This window comes from Podarcis muralis, chromosome 9, assembly GCF_964188315.1.
Source record: "Podarcis muralis chromosome 9, rPodMur119.hap1.1, whole genome shotgun sequence".
NCBI lineage: Eukaryota > Metazoa > Chordata > Lepidosauria > Squamata > Lacertidae > Podarcis > Podarcis muralis.
In genome coordinates, this window is record NC_135663.1 from 60,680,055 (window position 1) to 60,705,636 (window position 25,582).

Sequence of the window (25,582 nt, forward strand, 5' to 3'; positions counted from 1 at the left end):
TTAGGAATGAGTTTAAACCAATTAATAAAAAATAAGATTTGCTTTGAAAAATAAAATGGCATATTGAACAACGGTGAAGGTATGTTGAAAATTTTATTGAAATAAGAATATTTCAATAATATTCTAGATTATTGGAAAATAAGCAATATTAAGAAGAAAACTGGAATATTAGACTGACTTGGTTACATAGATGTCTTTTTTTTTTACAAAGAAATAGTAGATTGAATGTGTGCATAATATGTAAGCAGTAAGTGTACATTTAAGCCCCCCCCCCCATTTTTTTCTTAGTGCATTAGTAAAGCTGATGAATAAATCAATAGAAGGGACAGCTGATGATGAAGAGGAGGGTGTAAGCCCCGATACAGCTATTCGTTCAGGGCTTGAACTTCTCAAGGTACTGTCTGTAAAATTACTTGTTTAGTAATACTTCTAAATTCACTACACTGCAGTCCATTTCAGTATTCTTTTGAAGAGTCAGTGCTGCTTCTTGACATTTAAAACCTTTCTTCAAATGCTGACATTCACTTGAAGAAACCTATGGAATGGGCCAGCTACAATCCCTTTTAATCTCTTTGTACATTGCATAATGCAGTGAATTTTAGATGTATGTTGTCCTAGGTATTAGCACAATAAATTGCATTGTCTGTAGATGGATTAGATCAGGGGTTGCCAGCCTTTTTTTGGATGAGTGGTCACAGTTCAAATTTTGAGAAAGTGCTGTGGGCTTGAGGTACAAAATGTCTGCCCTGGGGGCACTGAACAATTCTCATGGGTGTCAAGGCGGCCGTGGCACAACACAAAATTAGACAAAATATAATGAGTAAAATATAAGCAGTATAGCAGCTTTATAAGATAAGAAAAGAACACCATGGAAGTGTGGATGGGAAGTCAATCGATATGAGAGATTTAGTCTGAGGGTTGTTTAAAAGAATTTGTAAAATTTGAAATGCTAATGCAAAAATGTTATTAAAAAATAATAAACTCTGAAAGTCAAGAATTGGGACTTCCACAAGATAATCTTAGTGTTTCCCACCCCTTCCTTTGAGACAAGCACAAAGGGAAATGAATCTATATTTAGATTTATACCCTGCCCTACTCCCAGATATTCAGGATTCATTCATGAATGTTTTTCTAATTCGTTCTGATATGTGTCCATAGGTTCTGTCTTTCACGCATCCTACCTCGTTCCACTCTGCAGAGACGTATGAATCTCTCCTGCAGTGCCTCAGGATGGAAGATGATAAAGTAGCAGAGGCAGCCATTCAAATATTCAGAAACACTGGGCACAAAATAGAAACTGATCTGCCCCAGATACGATCGTGAGTGCATTTCTTCAAATACCATAAATCCTGTTGGTACTGTCTTGTCTTTCAGCTTTCTGATATTAGACAATCTAATATCAGATACATATAACCTCATTGGCCATTACTATTGCATCCCTTAATTCAGAGGTTTTCAACCTTTTTGAGTCCACGGCTCCCTTGACCAACTGCATTCTTTCTGCGGCACCCCTGTGGGGCTCAGGAGCCCAGTTATGTCACCCCTTGCCTGCAGAGCTGGCAGCCTCTCACCCTGTTTCAAACATCCTCCCTGTGGAGTGCTCCCTCAGCCTCCTCTCCCCTCCTCTCTCTTTGGGAGTCCTCTAGGCAGTCACTGCTGCCACCCCTGGTCTCTGAGCTGCCCATCCTTCCCCAAAAGAGATGTCTTCCAGAGGTACCATTTACCTGCGGAGCTTATAGCCAGGGCTTTGGCTTTAAGCAAGCTGAGAGGGCATCAGAGGAGGGAGGGAAGGAAAGAAAAAGGGACAGAGGCCAGTGTTGCCCATAGCACCCCTGACCATCATTCAAGGCACCCCAGGGTGTCACGGCACACTGGTTGAAAACCACTGCCTTGATTTGTAGTTACATTTTTTGCTGGGTTGGGGAGAACGGTGAACCTTGGGTGCTCATGTATGTCTTAAGACGATAAAAGAGCCATGCTTGGATCTCTCTTAATCTAGCATCCCATTTCATGTGGATGATGGTGGGGGTTGTCAATGACCAATGCATTTGAACTACCTTTCCACCCAATAATGTGTGCTCTTAATTTAATTTTATTTGGTGGTTCTCTATGTTTCAAAAAAATCTTGCACTGACTTCCGGCAAACATTACAGGAATTTATTTTTGGTATAATTTTTTTTGTGCTAACTCTGTACAGAACCCTTATTCCTATTTTGCATCAGAAAGCAAAGAGAGGAACACCTCACCAAGCAAAACAAGCTGTCCACTGTATACATGCCATATTTTCAAATAAAGAAGTTCAGCTTGCACAGATTTTTGAGGTAGGTTTGTCTGACTTCTTAAAAGCCATGAAAGGATGGAATCACAATTATCAGACCTTTTGAAATTATTCTAACAACCCAGGGTTTTCAAGGAATGTACTGTATAACACTTCAAGAAGTGGTCAGGGTCCACTAGTAGTTAGCAACATTTTACTTCCATTAGACGTACTACAAAATTAACTAATGCTTTATTTGATTGGCTGAAGCACTGAAAGTTAAGGGCACATTTGTCAATGTATTGAAACTATTTTTGTTTTGGTGTGTTACTGTAGCAGGAATGTTGATCGCACCAGTATTGAACTTTGTTTCTGTTTAAATAAACCTGCATATAATACAGTCAGTTAAAGGCACGTAATTGATAGCTGATAAACATCTCTGTATGGGACGCGGGTGGTGCTGTGGGTTAAAGCCTCAGCGCCTAGGACTTGCCGATCGAAAGGTCGGCGGTTTGAATCCCCGCGGCGGGGTGCGCTCCCGTCGCTCGGTCCCAGCGCCTGCCAACCTAGCAGTTCGAAAGCACCCCCAGGTGCAAGTAGATAAATAGGGACCGCTTACTAGCGGGAAGGTAAACGGCGTTCCGTGTGCTGCGCTGGCTCACCAGATGCAGCTTTGTCACGCTGGCCACGTGACCCGGAAGTGTCTGCAGACAGCGCTGGCCCCCGGCCTATAGAGTGAGATGGGCGCACAACCCTAGAGTCTGGCAAGACTGGCCCGTACGGGCAGGGGTACCTTTACCTTAAACATCTCTTGACAAGTGGTGGTTTCACTCGGTAAGTTCTTCAGATACAATTCAAGTTGCAACAACACTTCAAGCCTTCCATTATTCCTCACCTCTATAGTGTCTTGATGGAATGGAAGAGTTCTTCATGCCAGCATGCCCTTTTGACACCTGGTGATAGAAAGAACTTTACAACATAAGAAGAGCCCTGCTGGATCAGACCAAGGCTCATATAGTTCATCACTCTGTTGTCACAGGGATCAATCAGATCCCTGTGAGAAGCCCATAAGCAGGATCTGAGTGCACTAGTGATCTCCTCACTTGCGATTTCTAGCCTGGTAGGTAGGTAGGTAGGTAGGTAGGTAGGTAGATATTACCATACTGCTTCCAACAGCAAAAGCAAAACATAGCCTTCATGACTAGTAGCCATCAATAGCTGTATCCTCCCTGAATTTGTCATATCCTGCAAGACTTTCTACTCACTTAGAACTGATTCAAATGTGTTTTCCTGTTTGAATATCAAACCATTCAGACATTATGAATTCTAGAAAGTTCAGTTTATCTACTTACACCTTTACTAATGAATTTGACTATTGAAGACAAAGTAGGAAAAAGACCATGCCAAACCCATTCCTCAGTTTCAGTACTGCACTTTGTTTAGTTTTAGGGTTTTAACAGGAAGTATACAAATTGTGTACTTAGCTGCTTGCCAAGCAAGCAAAGCCTTTGGTTTAATGAAGTTTAATGTGCACGTTCTGGACACAGCTCTAGATGTTATAATGCAATGTTGCCCCATAACCATTACCTAAGGATGCAGGAAAGATGATCAAGCCCTATAATTTGATACTGGGCACTGAGGAACCATAACACAACTTGGTATGTATGTTAACATATAATTCTCCATTTGCAACTTGACTCCCAGATTGACCCCTGCACCCATTTTAAAGGGGCAAGAAAAGCTACAATTCACTGTAATACAATGTCTTCCTTGAGCAGTGAGAGGTCACAGTGGAACTCGACATATATATTTATGACATACTGCTCTGATTAACCTCCAACTCCACACTCATGCCCAAGGGGCAAAAGTAAGATGCAAAATGGAATGTGAATTGAGCCTTCCCAAACTGTTCGCTTACCTCGAGTGATGTGTGCCTGCTTGTGCAACTGTACTTCCAGTTTCTTTAATCTCCCCCTGAAGCCCCCTGCACCCTCCAATCTGTTCCAGAGGTTCCCTCAATATTCCAGAGCAGATTTTGAGGTGGGGGGACAGACGAAGGAGAAGCCCCATGGTATGAGCAAATGCCCACTTGTATTACATTGGACCATATCCCATGTCTTTATCATACCCTTCCTCCAAGGAGCTCATTGGATATGAACTCTTCTACCCAATTGCAGATGGTGTAGCATAAAGCGCTTCTGAGAATAAGATGGGATATAGGGAACAAGTTGCTCTCTTGGTGTAGAGTGCTTAAGGTATTTGATTTTTAATATATTGGTTCATACCAGTATATTAAATTGAGTAAGAAACTGAGTTTGTACTGCATTTTGGGTCTTCTTGAGATATATATTTGTAACAGAACTATACAAGTTAGTATTTTTCTTTTGGAAGTACATTAATGTGCAATAATTCTTCTCTCTCCTCCTCCAGCCTCTAAGTAGAAGTTTGAATGCTGATGTTCCAGAGCAACTTATAACACCATTAGTTTCTTTGGGTCACATTTCCATGTTGGCACCAGACCAGTTTGCATCACCAATGAAATCCGTAGTTGCAAATTTCATTGTAAAAGATCTCCTGATGAATGACAGGGTAAGGCTCAGAGCGATATAATGACTTTATGGTGAGAATGAAGAATGTTATGTAAATATCTGATGCTATATGAGCTTGCAAGATGAAGGCAAAATATATTAAAATTCTTTTTTAAATTCTTTTGTGCATTTTTAAAAATTGCTATCAATCATGCATAAATCTTTGCAGTCTACAGGTGAGAAAAATGGGAAATTGTGGTCCCCAGATGAAGAGGTTTCTCCAGAAGTTCTAGCAAAGGTACATTAGTTTCTTACCTTTAACTGTAAGGCATAGCAATTTCTCACAAAAATGTACAACAGTATTAAATCTATTTGTCAATATAAACATAAACAGTATAGCTTGGCCTTTGTAACGTATCGACCTGCAAAAAAAATGAGTTTCAGTATGTCTGGTCGTACAAGTACTTTGCTCTTTATTTGCTGATAAAGGGTTGTTTCATTAAATGCTCTTCAAAGTTGGTGTAATTAATTTGTTACAAATGCCTACTTAATCTCTGTTCAGCTAATACACATGAAATGATGTGATATTTGCTTCTTGCCTTATAATGAAATAGCTTTTAAAAAAATTCTTATTGTTACTTTTATGTAAATGAAAATGGAACAAGGTAAGTAAACGAATAAATGCTTAGAATCTAGATAACCATCTCTTAAAACTAGAAGGCTTTACGGTCTTAAAAATGGAATTACCTGTCTTAAGTAACAAGTTCACATTTTTCAGTTGTTTCTACAGTACATGAATACATACATTCAAATATGTGATAAAGCAAATTGAAAGAAAATGCGAGAAGCATGTTGCAAAAGTATTAATCTCCCTTTTTTCCAATCCGATTTTTGTGTTATGTCTTGGCACAGGAATCACCAACCCAGTGCCATTGGGCACCAAGTTAGTGACCCTTGTGTATGGGGTCGGGAGGGATTTTTTAAAATTGCAAGCGCTTCCTTCACCCTTGGTGGGGCATTTCTGAATGTGTGGGTGCTCAAGTATGCTGTCCATGTGTGATTGAGAGAGATGCACTTGGCTGGGGGGGGGGGAGATGTGGGAGGGAGGGAAGGGATGGGTTTATGTGTAGCCTAAGATATTTGTGGTGTGTATGTGTGAGAGGGAGGGATATATGCATGTGTGGTTTGTTTGTATGTTGTGGTCTTAGAAAGAGAGAGGGAGATGTGCTTGGCAGAGATGCATGTGTTCCTGTGGTCTGTAGGTGTGTATGCTGAGTTTGAAAGAATAAATGAGTGGTGTAGCCACCTTGTATTTCCCCCCAATACTCAGGCTCCCTGCTGTTACTAGTCAGCAACAGGATCATTGTCTATGTGTGTGGAAAACATTGTGTCACCTCCAGAGTCAGAACCAGGAAGACATAGCTGACATCCCACAGCAAGCATGAGCTTGTCCAAGTGGGGTGAAGGAAGTAGCAGTGACCACACTCTCTCTAATTTTGTTTTATGCCGTAGCAGCCGTGTTGTGTTCTGACTTACGGCAGCCGTTTTGTGACTGGCACCCAGAGCTTTTTCTCAAAATTAGAAATGGGCCCACTGGTCCGGAAAGGTTGGTGACCCTTTTTTAACATGAAATTCACACAGGTTTTTTTTCTATTCTGAAATTGAATGTGAATACAATTTTCAGTCGTGATATTTCAATAGAGGAGGCTCTCAAATCATAGGCAGTGAACTAAAATATACTTAGTAATGCTGGTAGAAGTATCAATGACTTGATTTTATCTGCTAATAGGTTCAAGCAATTAAACTTCTAGTACGTTGGCTTTTGGGTATGAAAAATAACCAGTCAAAATCTGCAAATTCAACACTCCGGTTACTATCAGCTATGTTGGTCAGCGAAGGAGACTTGACAGAACAGAAAAGAATTAGGTAAGACTTCCCCCAAATTTTCACTGATAACAGTTCATATTTATGTCCCGATCCATCAAGTTGCTCAGAAGCAAGAGCTGTGTATATAGAATTTATTGCGGTGGATGATGAAGCCACTGGATTGGGTAATTCCCTCATCACATGATGGAGGCAGGAGCACAGAATTGTGGTAGGCAGGCTTAAATTAGTTTTTCAGACTCGCCAAGCAGCAATAATCAATGTACATACCTAGAAAAGAAATCTGAACATACCTGCCTACCTCCCCCTGGCTGATGACATGCCCCCAAAATAAATAATGTAACCCCTTAAACAGCAGAACAAAGGGAACCCTTAAATAAAGCCTTGGCGGCAGTCTGAAATTAGCACAACTGCAGACCACAGCAGGGAGGGTTGAAGTGTCTTCATCGTCCACCTTATAAATCTTCTCTTCAGTTAAGACCAATTGTTCTTTCCCTTATTAGATCTGAAAGAGTGGACATAAAACATTTACCGTATTTTTCGCCCTATAGGACGCACTTTTCCCCCTCCAAAAATGAAGGGGAAATGTGTGTGCGTCCTATGGGGCGAATGCAGGCTTTAGCTGAAACCTGGAGGGGTGCGCACCGACCCCTCTCGCTCTCCAGTCTTCGCGCACCTCTCCGCAAGCAGCAGGAGCCCAGTGCTGGGCTCCCGCTGCTTGCGGAGAGTTGCCTGCATGCTGAAGCCTGCGCGCGCTGAGCTCAGTGCCTCCAGCCTTCGCGCACCTCTCCGCAAGCAGCGGGAGCCAGCGCTGGGCTCCCACAGCTTGCAGAGAGCTGCCTGTTTGGGGGCTGGGGTCGGGGGAAGCTCGGGCTTCCCCCGCCCCAGCCCCGCGCCTGGGGGAAAAATAATTTCCCCCCCCCTTTATTTCCCCCCCAAAAAACTAGGTGCGCCTTATGGGACGGTGCGTCCTATAGGGCGAAAAATACAGTATTTTGTTTGTGTGTTTGTTTTTAACATTTTCTAGTGTTCCAGACAGACAAATAAATGTACATATAGTGTTTCCACTTTAAATTCATGGAGTATTTTTCACATTTCGTTTACATTCTGGATGAGTCACTTGTCCTATGCATTGTGCAGTTGGGGGAAGAGAGAGAGCTTGGGGGGGGGGTAATGATCTTTGGTTCTATTGCATAGTGTTTGTGCAGGGGTTTTGTGTCAGCATCACATGGGTAGGTCCTTTATTTATATACTTATTTATTTTTGTGGGCAGCTCACAGTGTGTTTTGGGATGAGTTTTCTCATCTATGTTGCAGTGTGTGTAAAATTTACATGGTAATGTTTACAGCATGGTGACCAGGAAGTTAGTTACTCAGCTAGAAGTCATGACATTTCCGTGAAATTCTAGAAATTTCATACTGCTTATGCATCTTTAGACAAAAGGTTGTCTTCTGAGAGACAGAGATGATTGTCTTCTCTTGTATGCAGCAAATCTGATATGTCCCGTCTACGTCTGGCTGCTGGCAGTGCCATAATGAAGCTTGCACAGGAGCCCTGTTATCACGAAATTATTACCCCAGAGCAATTCCAACTCTGTGCATTGGTCATTAACGTAAGTAATTGTCTTTGAAGAGCTGTGAGAGGAACAGTTAATTAAGGTAGGGCACATTCCCTATCATAAAGCTACTGTTTAGTCTAAGATTACCTGTCTTTCTTTCCTTAAACCAGAGCTTTCCAAAATGTGTGTCATGACACATTAGTGTGTCGGCTGCAGTGTGTCACGTGGACACTCCTTGCACTTCTCCCGGGACTGGAAAGGGGTTAGTTTAACCTCCAGTTTGCTAGTAAACCTGAATTACTGTGTTGTGAAATGAGGCATGTCTAAAAAAGTGTCACCAACATGAAAAGTTTGGAAAGCTCTGCCTTAAACTTTGCAGATACTGCACTGTCTGCAAGCATATTTTACTGTTTCACAGAATTGTTTCTGTTGACACCCATATGATTTGCTTAGTTGCTCAGTTGCACTTGTCCCATTTCCCCCCCTCTCTTGCAGGATGAATGTTACCAGGTGAGGCAGATATTTGCTCAGAAGCTGCATAAAGCACTGGTAAAATTACTGCTCCCATTGGAGTACATGGCAATATTTGCATTGTGTGCCAAAGACCCCGTAAAAGAAAGGAGAGCACATGCAAGACAGTGCTTACTTAAAAATATAAGTATACGGCGAGAGTACATTAAACAGAACCCCATGGCCAATGGTTAGTAAATTTGCTTGCAAGTAAAATTGTATCTTGTGGCATTTTTATTTCAAATTCTGTTTTTTGGTTGTGGTTGAAGAATATAGTAGTTGTGTTCATATATGCTCTGAGAGGTCATTCCTTAAATCTTCCAATAATCACACAATTGAATTAGCTTCACAATATTTTTGTAAAATGTGTTACAGCTATATTGCTTACCTGCATAATAGCAAAATAGCAAAATCTCTGGTGTTGGCTATGTGTCTTTACATTATGCTTAGAACATGTTTATATTATGTTATTCCAGAAAAGCTGCTATCCCTGCTGCCTGAATATGTGGTACCATACATGATTCACTTGCTGGCCCATGATCCAGATTTTACAAAACCTCAAGATGTTGATCAGCTTCGTGATATCAAAGAGTATGTGTCATTCTGTATTGGATATTTGAAAAATGCTAATTTAGATGTTGGATAGATAACAGCCCCCAAACTTTCATTTCGCAGTTCTAACAAAGAGAACAATGCCCATTTTTTACTGTCAACTTCACAATTGTTACTATTTGTTAAATTTGTATATCACCCTTCATCCGAAGATCATAGGGCAGTTCACAACACAAATTTAGGATTTCCTCAGGAACACTTAACAACATTCATTCAAAGGCAGTCTGCCATCCAGGCAGCTTACTGGACCAGACCTGCCTGTTTTCCACAGTAGAGAGAACCGCATCATGTGTCCTCAATGCATTCTGAAGAAAGTGTTATCACCTGAAAAATTATATGACAGCAGGCTTGAGCACACTGTTGTTGCTGGATGGAGACTGGTTTCCATGATGGCTACCCTTTTTGGATAATCATGGTTGTTAATTTGGGGGCAGGGGGGGTTGGTTTTCAAATTACCAGGATCTGCAAATTTGAGAGGATTCTACTTACTAAGCTTCCAGGCCATATTTTCCAAAGCTTCAACCCCTGCCCCCGCATTCCTTTTCCTAGCTTTGTAGAACTTCTAAGGACTTCTTCCTGTGGCTTGCAATTCCCTCCTTTTGCCCTAATTTGGGTGGGTAGGGATGGTCAAATTTCTAGTTTATTGTATTGCTAAAATCATGCATTGTGGGATACCGGGACATAGCATTTCCAGCTGGAAGGGAGGTTTTTTCAGACTCAAGTATGCTTTCTTTCTGGGGAATGTTGTTAGTGGTGTTACATGCAACTCTTAGCATTGGGGTGTTTTGATTTCATTAGGTGCCTTTGGTTCATGCTGGAAGTCTTAATGACAAAAAATGAAAACAACAGCCATGCCTTCATGAAAAAGATGACAGAAAGTATCAGACTTACGCGGGATGGACAGTCTCCAGATGAGCCAAAAGCCAATGAAGTAAGAAATGTGGTGGAAAGAGATTGGTTTTGAAGTCAGTTTTTGAACAAGATGGACAGAATGCTTCAGAGCAAGCAATAAGCCAGAATCTCATTTCTCTCCAGAGAGAATTTTAGTTGTAAGCATTTTGTGTTAGCAATCTCATCTTTACAGAGCAAAAGAGTTAATCCAGCAGAATGTAGTTGTCCTCAAGCAAGCAAAATCTTGTTTTTGTTTCCTTTGTTCCTCCTCCTCCTCCTCCTCCTCTTCTTCCTTTGCCACGTTGAATGTTTGTTTTGTGATTGCAAAAGAAGCCAAGCACCACAAAAATTCCACAGAAGGGGAAGCCCTGGATCTCCTCTTACTTGGGGCCCTTCTCTGAGCACTTGGCACAAATAAGAGTTCTCTCCTCCCCAACTTAATATGGCAGCAGTTTGCTGATCTATTTCACTGGCTAGGATATGGTCCAGCCACAGCACAGGTGCTAAATCAGCTACATTGGCTAATGTTATGGGCCGAATCTGGGATCAAACGAGAGGAGTGACTTTCCCCCTCTAACCTGCTCATAAGCCATAAAGGGAGGCCTTGTTAGGGGCTTCACATTGCAGTCTCTGAATTTCCCACCTAAGTTTCAGTATTTTCTTACCTTGCTATGGGTAAAGGTTAGCCACTGGTTAACAGAGTTGGGAAGAAGCTTTTGCTGCCTGTGAGGTCACTGTTGAATATGTTTATTCATAAGTCCATCCTGTTCCACTTCCATGTTTATCTGAAAATCAACACAAAAAATTCATATTTCATTACATATCTTCTTATAAAATACAATTTCATCTCTATGTACTCATTTCTAAGCATATATTACCTGAAATACTCATTGTTAATATGTTTTGGTAGGGGTATTTTGAGCAAAGAGCTGCCACAGAATTTGGAGGAGTGCAAAATACAAAGGATAATTATGTGCCGATCTGCACATTAGTTCAGGAAGTGTGGATTGGATCACAGATATCACATTTCTCAAATATAACTAGCTGTAATCAATTTATGTTACAACCTTTTTAAAAAAACACCATCTTACTGTGGGGGGGGGACGGACTAATTTATTGAAACAATAAGAAGCTAGGAATTGTATTCAACTAACCTCTTCATCATATTCTTCAATTTCAGTAGCTCTGCTCTGAGTAGGACTAGCTGTTACAGCAAGCTACTTAGTCCTTAGTCCTGTGTGTTTGTAAAATTTAGAAAAAGCTTGCTTCATTTTGTTCAAAAGTAAAGTGTAGAAAATTAGGCAGGATTTGCACTGGAAAATAATATGTCTATGGGGATTACAATTTTTTTTTAAAAAGCATAAAATAAGTCTGCAATGTAATTGGCATACTGATTTCTATATGTTATAGTTCCATTTGTTTTAAGTTGTAAAGTGATTTCTAAAGTCCTTTTACAATTCCCCCCTCCCACAGAAACTCTATACTGTATGTGATGTGGCCCTGTGTGTAATCAACAGCAAAAGTGCTTTATGTAATGCAGAGTCTCCAAAGGATCCTGTATTGCCAACCAAATTTTTTACGCAACCTGAAAAGGTAATTTTATAGAACAAACAAATCTTTTTGTGTTCTCTTCTACTTAAGCATACCTTTGAATATGGGAACTTTGTTCTTGGTTGTATTTTCTAAATTACCTATTTAGATAATTATCTTACTATTGCCATGTTCTTTTCCTCTCCAGTGAAACAAAATTGCTCTTAAAACTTATTTGTGGTCGTATTCTTTGGACATTCAGCAGTATTGAATCTGCCATTACTAGATTATAGTGAAAGTGCCAAGCTAAAGAAATTAAATCTACAGGTGTCTATAATATGCAAAATCAGTAGTACTTTTAATAGCACTCTCCTAACGGGACAAAAGTTTACTCTGTTTAGCTTAGTGCATATTCCTTAAATATGCTTTAGGACCTTGCATTAGTGGGCCACTTTTGAACATTGAGCTCACTGCCTAGTTTTCTGATTTAGCTTTTATAGAGGAGTTTAGATCCTGTTATTATAGTGATTACATGCACCTCAGGGTGGCTAGCAGCAGTTGAAACCAATATGTATTGTATTAAGGTGTTACCCAGTTTTAATCATCCTTGGATAGACGCATTGAATCCATTTATTTTAGTGAGTCTGCTCTGAGTATGACCTTTGAATATCTCCCCAAAATGTTCCATAGAATAATAATGCAAAACAGAGGTTCCGCAGATAATTTTCTTTCCAAGATACCAGTTTTAACTTAAATGACAAAACAAAACCCTGCTGGACAAGACAGGTTTTTTCCTCTCTGTTGGAACATAGTGGAAAAGGCCTCTAAATGCTCCTCTGCTTGAAATGCAATTCACTGTTTAACCCCACCAGGACCCTGGGCTCATAAAACAAGTCTCACACTTCTTGGGTTGCGGTCCTGTTTTATGAACAAAGTTTATTTGGGGGAGGAGCTATTTTGAATAAGGGTAGGGAACATTTGGTCCACCAGATGTTAGGACTCCAATGTCCATCAGCCCCAGCCAACATGGACAGTGGCCAGGATGATGGTAATTGTCGTCAGCATCAGTTGGAGGACCAAACGTTCCTCACCTCTGATTTAGAAGCACTTGTTCTTGAAAACTGGAAAGCATTTCAGAGTCTCTGCTCCCTGTCAAATTACATAATCTATCCTGAAAATACTAAATAACTTCTCTTTTTCTCTCCCCCCCCCCCAAAGGATTTTTGCAATGAAAGGAATTACATTTCGGAAGAGATGAGAGTTCTTCTCTTAACCGGAAAGGTGTTGTTTCTACTTTTTTTTATTTGACACATTGTATAAACAATGAACCCTTTCAGTTTCTGAAAAATGATAAAATTGTATACATGACTAACTCAGTGCAACCCATTTAGGCTCTATTTATTTGAGTCTAAATCCCATTGAATTCTGTAGGACTTTTTCAGAGTGCAGAGGACAACACTGTTAAATTACTTACAGGTTCACCTAATGCGCCTTAGCCCCTTTGATTTCAGAGCTAATTCGTTGGTTGTGGGTCAGCTTCACAAAGATCAAACAAGAACTTTTATTTTTATGTAAAGGGTGTAAGGATTTTGTATTGATTATGGGCTGTGACTTTGGGATTCTCATTCTACAGGGTTTAAAAATGTATGCTTTCTGCTGAATCTCTGAGTACATTTTAACGCAGTGTAAGGAGAAACAATGCTGAGACAATTTGTACCTCAATAATTTAGGCATGTGGTGAACTTGAGGTTGTGGGGAAAATGAAGCCTTTCACTATAACCTTGGAGCTATATCACATTTATAAGTAGGATAAAGTTCAGGAATTTTCACTGAGCTAGTTGTAGCTGCAGCTATTTAATGATATCCAATTAATATGTCTTATAGACCAAAATGCAAGGGGCCATTTTATATATTGTAGAGTTTTTTTAAAAAAAATAAAATTATACATTGTGAATTGTGTGTTTGCATGTATTTCAAACTTATTAAATAAGCCTGCTCTTGTTCATTTTAGCCCAAACCAACTGGTGTATTAGGTGCTGTAAATAAACCTTTATCTGCAACTGGAAGGAGACCATATATCCGAAGCGCAGGATCAGAAACTGGAAGCAATAATAGCGTAAACTCTGAACTGAGCTCTCCTGCAGGAAACAAATCAAGGTCTAACACTTTTCAGCAATATAATTCAGATTTTAAAAACATATTATGTTAAAGGATTCTCTCAATATAGGATTGTACTTTACTTCTCTTAATTATGTGGAAAATTGCTATTTTTCAGTTTATGTATTTTATTTTTCTAAAATTCAGAGTTTGCAAACTTTTCAGTGTCATAAAGGAATATCAAATTCTTAGAATTCCAAGTCCTTTAATGAACTAAGTCTGCCAATCACTTCTTCACCTCCATTTTGAATTTTGAAATGAACATTTATATATTTGGTCTCACCATCTGCTTTCAATTGTATTACCTGTTAGAATGTTTTATGTAGTTGCAGCATTATATCTAATGAGGTTTGGATGAAGTTCACATTGCTAGTTGCACATTTTTCTCAAATTGTTAACTCTTTTACTCACACACACACACAGCTTTATTGTGGTCCATAGACCCAAAATACACAGTACAATAATAGTATATATCAGCAGTTATTAATGTGTAAAAACTAAATATCAAACAACAGAACCGATTGAGTGCATATCTATGTTCACGTGGATTTTTAAATATTAGGATTAACATTGAAATTAAGTATTTCAGGGTAGAATTTATTTTAAATGCATGGTTTTTTAAATAACATCTTCCACTTTCAACCCTGGGGATTGCTGTAGTTAAGGAGATAATGAATTTAAAAAGTTAATGCAGGATCACAATCCAGCACACAGGCAGGGGCATATTAAAACCTTTGCATTAGCATTAACCAGTTTACAAGAAATCTTGATCAGTTCTTTTACCTTCTTGATCAGTTCTTTTACCAATTAGGCTTAAAGAAGGGAAATAGATTTCTTTCCCTTCCATAATTTAACAGAAAACAAATTTACATTGATTTTTAAAATTCTTCCAACAGAGAGCAGAGCTCAGACATATCAGAAACTGGTGTCAGTGAAAATGATGAAAATCCAGTGAGAATTATTTCTGTCACCCCAGCAAAAATAGAACCTGTAAAGAACAAGGTATGGTTGAAATTTTTTAAAGCATGTTCTACTTTTAGGTAATCCAGCTAAAAAATGTATCCAGGAATTGGTGACTAACATTTTAATATAACTGTTGCATTTTATTTGCCATTCCATGAAAACACATCCCAGATTGAGAACGTCAACAGTTTCCCAACAAGGCGGAAGAAGTCAGCTTAGCAGTTGATAGCAAGATTTTCCTTATTTATTCAAATATCCTGCTTTAATGTTGTTGTACTATGTTTTGGCTCCAGTTGAGCTGCTCTTGAGTGTGGTACAGAGAGAACTTTTAAAGCGCATTAAATAATATTATGCAAGGACTTGTCATGCCATCATCTGATAGTTTGTTTCATGCCCATAATGTTTTAAGTTGGATTTTAATTTAAGTAGAAAACCTAAGCCAGTAGACACGACATTGAGAAATAATACTTCAAAGCTGGTTGTATTTCTATAACGAGTTTCCCAAATGCTGCTTTATATTTTGGGGAATGAGAATTCCCCATTGCAACAGTATGTCCCCTTGGACCGATTATTTTGTGGTACTTGAAAGGTTATTGCTGTAGCTGCCCTTGGAAACTTCTTTCTAAAATGCTTGCAAGGTTTTGAAGCAGATATAACTGCCACCTGACTGTCAGGGATTCAGTTGACAACAAACTAAGCCTTATTTCACCCCCTCTAGGAGATAAACTCTGATCAGGCAACGCAAGGAAATGTTAGCACTGAGCGTGGAAAGAAAAGAACTGCAACAGCCGCCGGAGCAGAAAATATTCATCAAAAGTCAGAAGAGAAAAAAACAGATGAATCGGGCCAGCCTGCCCCTCCCAAGCCGAGGAGAGGGCGTCCTCCCAAGTCTGAATCTCAGGGCACCATGGCAAAAAATGCTGAAACAAGTAAACCATCTGGTAGGGGGCGGAAAAGGGCAGCACCCAGCCAGGAAGGTCCAGGGAGTTTAGAGGCAAGCAATGCCAAAGCACCAAAACAGCAAGATGCATCGAAAAAAGCAGTACCAGCACAGAGACAGATTGATCTACAAAGGTAAACACAAAATACACTGCTTTCTTTCTCTGGGAAGTTGTCCTGAACTGGCTATAATTTGCCAGAAATGCCAAGTGACATCACAGTAAATCCTAACCATCTCCACGGAACTTCTTTTGCACTTTCCTGCACACTGCTCCCCGCACGCTTTCCTCCCTCGTCACATGTCTCTTGTTTATTTGTGCCCTTTAATTCCTCTTTACTTAGCCTTAGTCCTTCCCCACCACACACAAAATCCAACTGCTGAGCAATACATGTTTTCAAAAAATGCAGCTAATTCATTTGCATAACACAGGTTTTCTTTAACACAGAGATATGTGTGCATGGTTAAAAAGACATCCCTCATAAGATCCTCCCCCCCCCCATGCAAATGCAGATGAACATCAGGGTCAAGGAGTGTGGAAGACCAATTAGCAAAAGACTCTCCATTTTAAAAAGCCAGCTGACATGGAATATTCAGAGCAGCAGTGGCTGCTGATAAGTCGGCAGAGTGGCCAGCTCTTGGAGATCTGATCTTGCCAAAATCCAGACCATGGGTAGGCAAACTAAGGCCCAGGGGCCGGATCCAGCCCAATCGCCTCCTACATCCAGCCTGTGGACAGTCCGGGAATCAGTGTGTTTTTATATGAGTAGAATGTGTCCTTTTATTTAAAATGCATCTCTGGGTTATTTGTGGGGCCTGCCTGGTGTTTTTATATGAGTAGAATGTGTGCTTTTATTTAAAATGCATCTCTGGGTTATTTGTGGGGCCTGCCTGGTGTTTTTATATGAGCAGAATGTGTGCTTTTATTTAAAATGCATCTCTGGGTTATTTGTGGGGCATAGGAATTCACACACACACACACACACACACACACACACACCCACACCCAAATATAGTCTGTCCCCCCACAAGGTCTGAGGGGCAGTGGACTGGCCCCCTGCTGAAAAAGTTTGCTGACCCCTGATCCAGACAGTCAAACATACGAGCTACTCCTGTCCCTACTTGTTAAGAATAGGCAACATAGTATTGCTTGTTTGTCCTCTGGATACACATGGCCAACTGTGGTCAGGAACTCTGGGCTGAATAGTACAAATCAAACAGAGACATTCTGTAATATTACTACAGACGAACTATTATTTCCCTTATTGGTGGAATCAGCTGGTTTGTTTTCCCTAATGTTAGGTATCGTTATTTTTATCCTGTATGCTTTATAAGAAAAATCAAAACACATTTTTTTAAAAAAAGAATGGGCAACTGGCACCCTAAAGGTTCACTCTAGTCCCCTATGTACTCACCTGCCGTTATGCAACTTGATGGCTTTCTTCAACGCAAGTTGAGAGGCAGGTAAAAAAAAAATCCTTGACATCCCCATCCATGTGTAAACAGCAAAATTGGCTTTGGTAGATTTTTCTTATGTATTATGCATCTCGGCTATTGTTTACTTTGCACAAGGCAAGGCACAGACATGTCAGAGTAAGCAGTTGAAGTGCATGATGGGAGAAAGTTGTTCATAGTTGGGAGCGTGAGTTAGTCTTTTCCGTGTGGCTTGGTTCACATCAGAATCTGTGGGGAAAGCCAGTGTAAATGGTTTCAGAAATCCCCTAGCTAGGGATTTTGTCTATTCACCTCCTCCCTGTTACCCTCTGTGTGTGCATGTTGCTGTGGGATAATGGCAGCACAGCAGGGTAGGATTGGGATTTCTAGAAGTGGTGTGGGGCTAGGATTTGTGTTAGGGATAGTTTTTACTGGGATCAGGAATCATGACAAGGCAATGTGGTGTTATAAGAACTGTGGCATCCCCAATGTCTCTGCACACACGGGAAGACTTGGGCCGGTCGAGATGGTTCACAAGCATGGTGCCCAGTCAGAATTTGTGTGCCCCTAACCAGTCTTACTGGTCCTTCAACCCGCGGTCAATTATAAAATTGTTTTTAAAACGAGCTGTTGACCTGGTGAGTTAGCAGGAGTAGAGATACCTACTTAATTCATATATGGCCTTCCTAGGGTGGTGTTTGCTATTGGCTACTGACCATTCCCCTGGTCAAAAGCATCAGCATCAGTATGAAAGAAGGCTGCCCAGGAATCCATAGCCTTCTGAACAACTGTCCGATGACTTTGTTGCCCGAACCATGGGGGCTTGTTTCAGCCCCCTTCAATGGCTCACAAAGGCAGTTACTGGATGTCTATCCAAATGAGAGGGACCAGCTTCCTCATATAGTCAGGAGCAGCCTGAATCTCTTGCAGTTGTCTCTCTGGAGGTAGTATCAAGTCCTGATCCTACCTTCTCCCCACTCCCATCTTCTACATATGTTAGAAGATTCCTGGGAAGGGACATGGTCAGGGTTGGTGGCCACAGATAATGGCTGGCTGCACAGCCTATTTCTTAGACTGGGAGGAGTTTCAGAAGCAATCAGTGAGATGGCATACGGATCTGGTGCTCAAAAATTGTACCAAATATATGCAGGCTCTTGGGTAGGCCTGCCCAACTTGTGATCCCACCACCAACTTATGGCCAGTCAATGTTGTACATGACTACTAGATTGTCTTGAGTTTGTTGGGTCACAAATTGGGAAGGCCTGTCCTTGGACATGCCTAAATTAGCTCTTTGAGATCTTAGCGAAAACAGAGGGGATAATTCTTTTATGTAAGGAATTTGATTAGACATCCTTTTAGATGTATATACTGGTAGGGGGAAATCCGTATCTCTGGCATAGTTAAAACCAGCTGAAGTATACAGGCAACAACCATTTTACGCTTGTTCAATGCATGCATGATTGTGTACACGTGCATCGCCACAACCCAGAAGTGGCCAGAAAAGGGGGAGTAACCCATGCTCGGGGGCCAGGAATTTAACCCCCATGCAAATCAGGTGTTGCCTGTATTTAATAGTATATATTGTTCCAGTATAGCTGATAATTGTCTAAAGCAGTATAGAAACCATTCATACACATCTGTAAAGTCCATTGTTATTCCTTATGTAGACCGCTTGCCCTTTCAAAGAAGGTTAAGAGAAATCTCATGCTAACAAAAATTGACTTAAGCTCCGAAAAGCAGAGCTCATTTGTCTCAGCTCAAAGGACAGAAGTGCAACTCCTAGTTTGATTTAGCTAGGCTTTTACTCCCAAATGATATTCCCATTCTAACGTTTTTCAGAAGCAAGGTGCTGGGAAGTGATGGAGAGTCAGTGTTCGAGATAGAATCAAGTCCTGGATATTCTCCAAGTGAAATGGATCTTTTTAAGCTTTGTGACACTGAGGATACAGGCAGCCAGGAAGACACTGAGGAGACAGAACTAACAGAGAATGGCTTCCTGAAGGTGCAGCAGGGAGATTATACAGGGCTATGTTTGTATAATTATGGGTGCTGGGAGGAGGTGGTGCTGGTCAGTCCTTGTAGAAATGTCGCTGACATGGATGTAGATCACACAGTACTTCTGCACGTTAAAAATTTAGTGGAAGTTAGGTAACGAAAGTCAATAAACTGGGAGGTCGTGAAACTGCTATATTCCTATCATTCTTCCCACCTTCCTTCCTTCGACAAGAGTTTCAGTTGCTGAGCTTTTCTAGACAAATGCTAGAGCATCTTTATGATGCTCTTTACATTATTGCAGTGGAATAAACTGTTGTTGCTTTAAATTTAAAGTAATGTCTCCCCCCCCCCAAATTAATTCATAAAAAGATTATCATCCTCCTATAAATGCAAATTATTGTCCTCAGTGGAATTTCGACGAGACCTTTATCACCTACATCAAAGATGATGTTGATACAAACACAAGTGACAATGCAATCCTAGACAAAAATATTCAGGTAATGTGTTCAGTGGTGCTTATTTTCAGGTAAGTGTGTGTAGGCTAGATGACTGTATGCCATGTACCCATGTATGTTGGTTTCCAATATGGAACAAAGATGGGATATAAATTTAATAAAAATAAAAAATTAAGGAATTTAAGAATTGATTTTAAAAAAAAGAAATCAAAGGTGCACTTCAGAGGGGAAAGTTCACTTCGATCTCGAGCGTTTTCCCAATAAGTTTCATTTTTCTAAACTTTCTTCTTCTTCTCTTCAAGGTAAAAAGAAAACTTCCTTGCAAGGGGAGGAAAAGGAGGGCCAAATGACGGCATGCTCCAAGCTTCTGCAAAAACCAAGAAATTTCCTGTATAAGGAACTGAAAATACTCAGATCACACTGCTTTCAGCTCTGAGAACAGAAGGAAAATCTGCTTCCCTTTCAGATGACATTATTCTGCTGAAATCTTGAGAGAGGCTAAAAGCATCTGTACTTATTTTCCCAGAGACTTTTTTTATGAAAAGTCAATAATTAAGCAAATTGCTTAACACTTGATTCCAGTTTCTGCATATCTGGAGTTAAAAGTGTTTTACTCCATAAATTTTCATGCTGCATTTTTTAAAAGAAAGTCAGAATGAGATCCTTTAAAAAATTCAGAGCTAGAATCAGGTATTGCCCACCCTTTTTGCAAGAAAAAATAGAAGCTTACTGAAAGAATTTTAATCCAAGACACAAGGAAAATACCTGAATTCTCATCTGCTTTCCTTTTGGAGACTCCTATGTATAATTCTTTCCAGCTAAATAAGATGTACAGATTTTGGTTCCTGCTATGAAAAGTCACATAGTGACAATTTTTATACATGTTGCTTTCTGACTTTTTATCTGAGTGGGAGACTAATCACTTGATTGATTTGCAAGTAGACATTTCATCTTTTTTTAATTTCCCTCTCCATTTTAGTTTAATATAATTTGCAATAAATGTACATATTGTTGGTTGTTTTATAAAAACATCACTTTTAAGTGGGTTTACTCCTGTGGTTCTGTTGGAATATTCTAAATTTAATGGAGTAAAGGCAGCCCAGCATTTGATTTTATAATGTTTGTCACCAGATTTTTATTATTGATGTAAAATATCAATTTTTAAAAATAGTTGGACTTTTGGCAGCTTTGTAAGGAATGTTGGAAATGTTTAGGATTGCTCTCAATTTTAAGCACTGTGCTGATTGAAAGTAAGTCTGTTTTACGTTTTTGTCTTCCTGTCCAAGCTCATTTTTTAATGTTTAATTTTAGAAGACTTGCATCAATATTGATTTTTTCCCCTGGCATTGTTCAGCATACAGTGTACACTTTTAATGTACACATGATCATATTTAAGTTTGTTGCATAAAATAAATGCTTCTAGGTGTCATATGGTATCATTTTTCTCCCCAGAAAAGTCTATTTTCTACTTTGCCTCAGTTCTGCATAGCATCTCTGTATCTGTGTAGGACCAATACATTTCCTGCTGCCTAAGCACTGATGTCAACACGTAAGATTTTGACACTTTGGGGAAGTGTGTGTTCTCCAGTGGACCAGATAGTAGTGTAAAATACTTATGCCCTGGATTTCATAGATTAAAAGAACAAAATAGGCAACAAACAGCTAATCAAGCATCACTCCATAAGAAATAGAAAGATTTTGCATTGTGAACAGAACCTCTGGTCATAGTTTTCACAGCAAGATGACTTGTGTATTCTGGAGTGTTCAGAAAGCAAAGAACATTCCAGTATTGTACACACCTCTAAGAAACCTAAAATACCAGGGAGACGAGAGAACTTGCAGATGGTATAATGCAAAATACATTTACTAAGGTATGTAGCCAAGGAGATTTCCCAAGTCTGGTTGAGGGGAATTGTGGTTTTTGATCTGCTAAATCAAAATCGGCCTGTACTGTAAGGTCTTAGAATACAATTTCTTGAAACTCTGAATTTTGCATTTTGTCACCTTTTAATATTTAGCGCTGATCAGAGGAACGTAGCAAGTATCTCTACACCAGTGTTTTAATTTGGGACAGAGGCTATGAAGATAGTCATTAGTGAATGTGTTCTTGCAAGACATGTACTGTACAGTGGTACCTCGGGTTACATACGCTTCAGGTTACAGACTCCGCTAACCCAGAAATATTACCTCGGGTTAAGAACTTTGCTTCAGGATGAGAACAGAAATCGTGCTCCGGCAGCATGGCAGCAGCAGGAGGCCCCATTAGCTAAAGTGATGCTTCAGGTTAAGAACAGTTTCAGGTTAAGAACGGACCTCCGGAACGAATTAAGTACTTAACCCGAGGTACCACTGTACTTGAAGGGGTTTGTACCATCAGGTGGTCATCTAGGAGATGCTAGAGGTCACTGAAACATTAGTGTTCTATATTAAATTTTGAGTTTAAGAGCTTAGCATGGGTGATCAGTCCAAACCTGCCTTCTATAATCCCATGCCCTCCAGAAGTTTTAGGGTCCAACTCCCATCAACCCCTGCTAGCTAACGGTTAGGAATTATGGGAGTTATAGTCCAAAACATTGGAGGGCACCAGGTTCGGCAAACCTGATCTGAGCTTTCTTAATACCCCAGTGCAGATGCAGAGGAAAGAACTTCAGAGCTACCTAAATATACTATAACGTTTCTTAATCTGTCAGGATGCTACCAGTCCAGTGTGGGTAGATCTAAGACTACCACCATTTGATTAACCAATTTTACTTTCTTCCAGATGTCATGGACCACATCCAGGTGTGCTCCATGGTGCTTTCCCTATGTACAGAAGAGGAGAGACCTAAGGACACTTCCAGCAAGGGTCTGGAGTCTGCCTTGAAAAACAGCTTGAGGGTTTTGTGGGGATGGCCATCTGTCATGGATGCTTTAGTTGAGAGTCCTGCATTGCAGGGGTTGGACACAGGACTCCAGGTGGGATCTGACCAGGGCAGAAAAGAGCAGGACCATCACTTCCCTTATCAACTTCTGTTGATGCAGCCTAGAATAGCATTAGCCTTCTTTTGTTGTTGCATCACTCTATTGACTCATGTTAAGCTAGTGGTTCACCAAGACCTCTGGAACCTTTTCACATGTACAGTGGTACCTCGGGTTACAGACGCTTCAGGTTACAGACTCCGCTAACCCAGAAATAGTACCTCAGGTTAAGAACTTTGCTTCAGGATGAGAACAGAAATCGTGCAGCAGCGCCGTGGCAGCAGTGGGAGGCCCCATTAGCTAAAGTGGTGCTTCAGGTTAAGAACAGTTTCCGATTAAGAATGGACCTCCAGAACGAATTAAGTTCTTAACCCGAGGTACCACTGTACTGAGTGTTCTACCAGGACTCGACTATGAGCATTATTCATTTCGGAAAGTTCATTCTGAAAATGCGCCGGGGACGACACACAGCTGTTTCTGCAAGGAGGATCTATAAGCTTGGAGTGTGATCCTCTAACCCAGGCCCATCTTAGTTGAAGAGAGAGTTGTTTATGCTTGGTCTCCTCTCTTACAGCAAAAGTTACATTGATTTTCCGCACGGCATAGCTGTTGGCACTTCCATTCTTCTGCTGCTGCTATCGTACTCACAGATGAGTTAGATGTGGGAGAAAATCGCCCCATTTCTCCTTCCAAAATTTCAGGCGGTTTCCTTGGGCGAAGACCTAGAGATAAGGTGGCTGTATGTGTGCGCTGCTGTTGCATTTTCAACTTTGTACCAAGTAATTCAAGGAAGGCACATCAGTACGTGATGGGGCTTTTTGCTACCCTGGGCTGCTTTGGGAGGAAGAGCGAGATATTTGAAAAAAATACCTGCAGGCAGCTATGTGAGCGACCAGAGTTGTGTGCATCCTAGACTTAACTTTTTTGCCTCAGCTGATGTTGCCTCTTGGAAAAGCCATCAGAATGTTCAATCAGTTGTGATTCAGTTGCTCCCAAGAAGCCAACCTAGTATTGTTTCTCAGTGCCCCAAAGGATCCAGCATGCCCCTTTTATTTACAACAGCAACTTTAACATAAACCTAAAGATTAAGGAGAATATTCTGTCTCCACCCCCAAGTGTTTTGGCACATCTGCCTCAGCAGTAGGCACATGGAGTAGGGGTAGTTTAGGGCTGCCAGGATATGAAAGTATTATTGTGGATTAGGAAATGGTTTTGTGTGTGTTACCCAAGGCTCAGAATACTGGCCACAATATGGAAGGTTTTGTACCTTTTTTGGAAGTTCCTGCTCTTAGCTGTTTGGGCTGGGGAGAAGAATGCCTCCCCTGCAGCAGAAAAATGCAAGTTAGGCTGCTAGGAGAAGATCCAATCTCACAAGATCCAATATGCCTTCCCCTGAGCAGATTCCCAGTAAGAAAATTCCTAGGTTTTTGGCCACAAAGGCAACAAGTAGTGAGAACAAAAGTTTACTAATGCTGCAAGGAACACTCAAGTAGCAACGCACCACCCGTTCATTTAAAAAAGATTTTAACAAAGCATAAACACAACTGGTTGATTTGCACACATACCTATGTCTGCTCCATAAAATCCAACTTGCTGGTCTATGGGTCTTCACTCTTGTAACGTAATGAGACCATTATATCACACTTAAATAGTGGTGCATCATCTCCTGTTCTGGAGAGATTTATTACCACAAAGTAAAATGGAAAGCATTTTCAGGGAAACATGCATTTATTGTTAAGCATTTGCAGTGGAAATCAACATTTTTAAAGTGTATTTATTATTATTTTTTTAGAAAAATGGCATACAAAAGTGTTGCGTGGCTTTTATTCTCAAGAGACGCAAACACCAACGTTGCATTGCAGCCCGCTCACTCACAATGAAATGTCCAGTTGAAAGCTTCCTACAAATAGCCTTTGTCATCTTGGTTGGGAAGAAAAACCAAACCAAAAAAACCTCCCACCCCCACAACATAAATTGAAATGGAAAACGGCAACAGGTCAGCAAGGATCTTTGACAGTACCACTTTTCTGAAAGGGGAGGCCCTCTCTAAAAACCAATGTAAAGCACCACATTGCAAATTTTATTAATGGGCTCCTATAGTACTGTTGGGTTTTGTTGGCATGATTCTGAATGGTTATTTCAAACTAGTAGATTCTTCCCATCGCAGAGGGACTAACCAGAAAGCACTGTCATACAATACACAGCTTGCAAGCTTTCATCCTTTAGGGAATGGAGTCACGAGTTTATTACAGTAAAACAAAAACAAAAAAGCAGGTAGGGGCATTTAATAGCTCCAAGTAGAAGAGTAGGCCGGTTAAGTATGGCACTTAAAAAACCCAAAAACCTGAAGGTTGGGTTATGTATTGAAAAACCCCAAATCACTTTGGAAGCATTAGTCTAACAAGGATGTAGCTGTGCTTGCATGTCAAAGCAGAGTGAATATCGCAGCTCTAGTCACGATGGCTGCTACTTCTGCAACTGTAATGTTTTTCCTATGCTTATATTCATGCAATTAAGCCTTGTTTAGAAAAGTCTTTGATTGAGACATTCTCCCTTCGACCATGATTCTTGCAGTTAACTCTGCTAAGCTTCCCAGACTGCCAACCCACTCAGAAAAACTCCCGTGGATTATGGCAATCGACAGCCATCATGCATTTGGTTACCCAATAAAACACAAAATCTGACAGTGGTAACCATTTATGAGCCTATCAAAATGTCCGTGACGGGAACACGGTTCTTATCCTAACAATGACTGCAAAAGCCACCAAAATGTTTAAAAAATAAAAGCCCAGTGTCATTGCCATCATTTAAGTTGTAAAATATAAGAAAGCAAACAACAGGGAAGGCAAGGTGCACATTCCACAATGTCTAACTCTTCTGTTGAACAAGTTTGAGTTTGCATAGTTTACTCAC

The 25,582-nt window shown here is 40.4% G+C and overlaps 1 protein-coding gene across 5 annotated transcripts in view; it reads left to right on the forward strand.

Moving 5' to 3' along the window:
* PDS5A (PDS5 cohesin associated factor A) overlaps positions 1-21,140 on the forward strand; it is a 52,361-nt gene extending 31,221 nt beyond the window's left edge. For 3 of the 5 annotated variants that reach the window (XM_077934377.1, XM_077934375.1, XM_028744826.2), the window contains exons 18-34: positions 289-394; positions 1,159-1,319; positions 2,198-2,321; positions 4,688-4,846; positions 5,015-5,083; positions 6,575-6,711; positions 8,158-8,281; positions 8,723-8,927; positions 9,214-9,328; positions 10,148-10,280; positions 11,714-11,833; positions 12,989-13,051; positions 13,782-13,927; positions 14,824-14,929; positions 15,609-15,964; positions 19,101-19,263; positions 20,014-21,140. In XM_077934377.1, coding sequence (XP_077790503.1) covers positions 289-394; positions 1,159-1,319; positions 2,198-2,321; positions 4,688-4,846; positions 5,015-5,083; positions 6,575-6,711; positions 8,158-8,281; positions 8,723-8,927; positions 9,214-9,328; positions 10,148-10,280; positions 11,714-11,833; positions 12,989-13,051; positions 13,782-13,927; positions 14,824-14,929; positions 15,609-15,964; positions 19,101-19,263; positions 20,014-20,061 — 2,335 coding nt within the window. In that variant the 3' untranslated portion in view covers positions 20,062-21,140. Of the gene's footprint in view, positions 1-288; positions 395-1,158; positions 1,320-2,197; positions 2,322-4,687; positions 4,847-5,014; positions 5,084-6,574; positions 6,712-8,157; positions 8,282-8,722; positions 8,928-9,213; positions 9,329-10,147; positions 10,281-11,713; positions 11,834-12,988; positions 13,052-13,781; positions 13,928-14,823; positions 14,930-15,608; positions 15,969-19,100; positions 19,264-20,013 lie in introns of those variants that run through there. The other 2 variants (XM_077934378.1, XM_077934379.1) reach the window with 2 other exon arrangements.
* Positions 21,141-25,582: the final 4,442 nt, after the last annotated feature.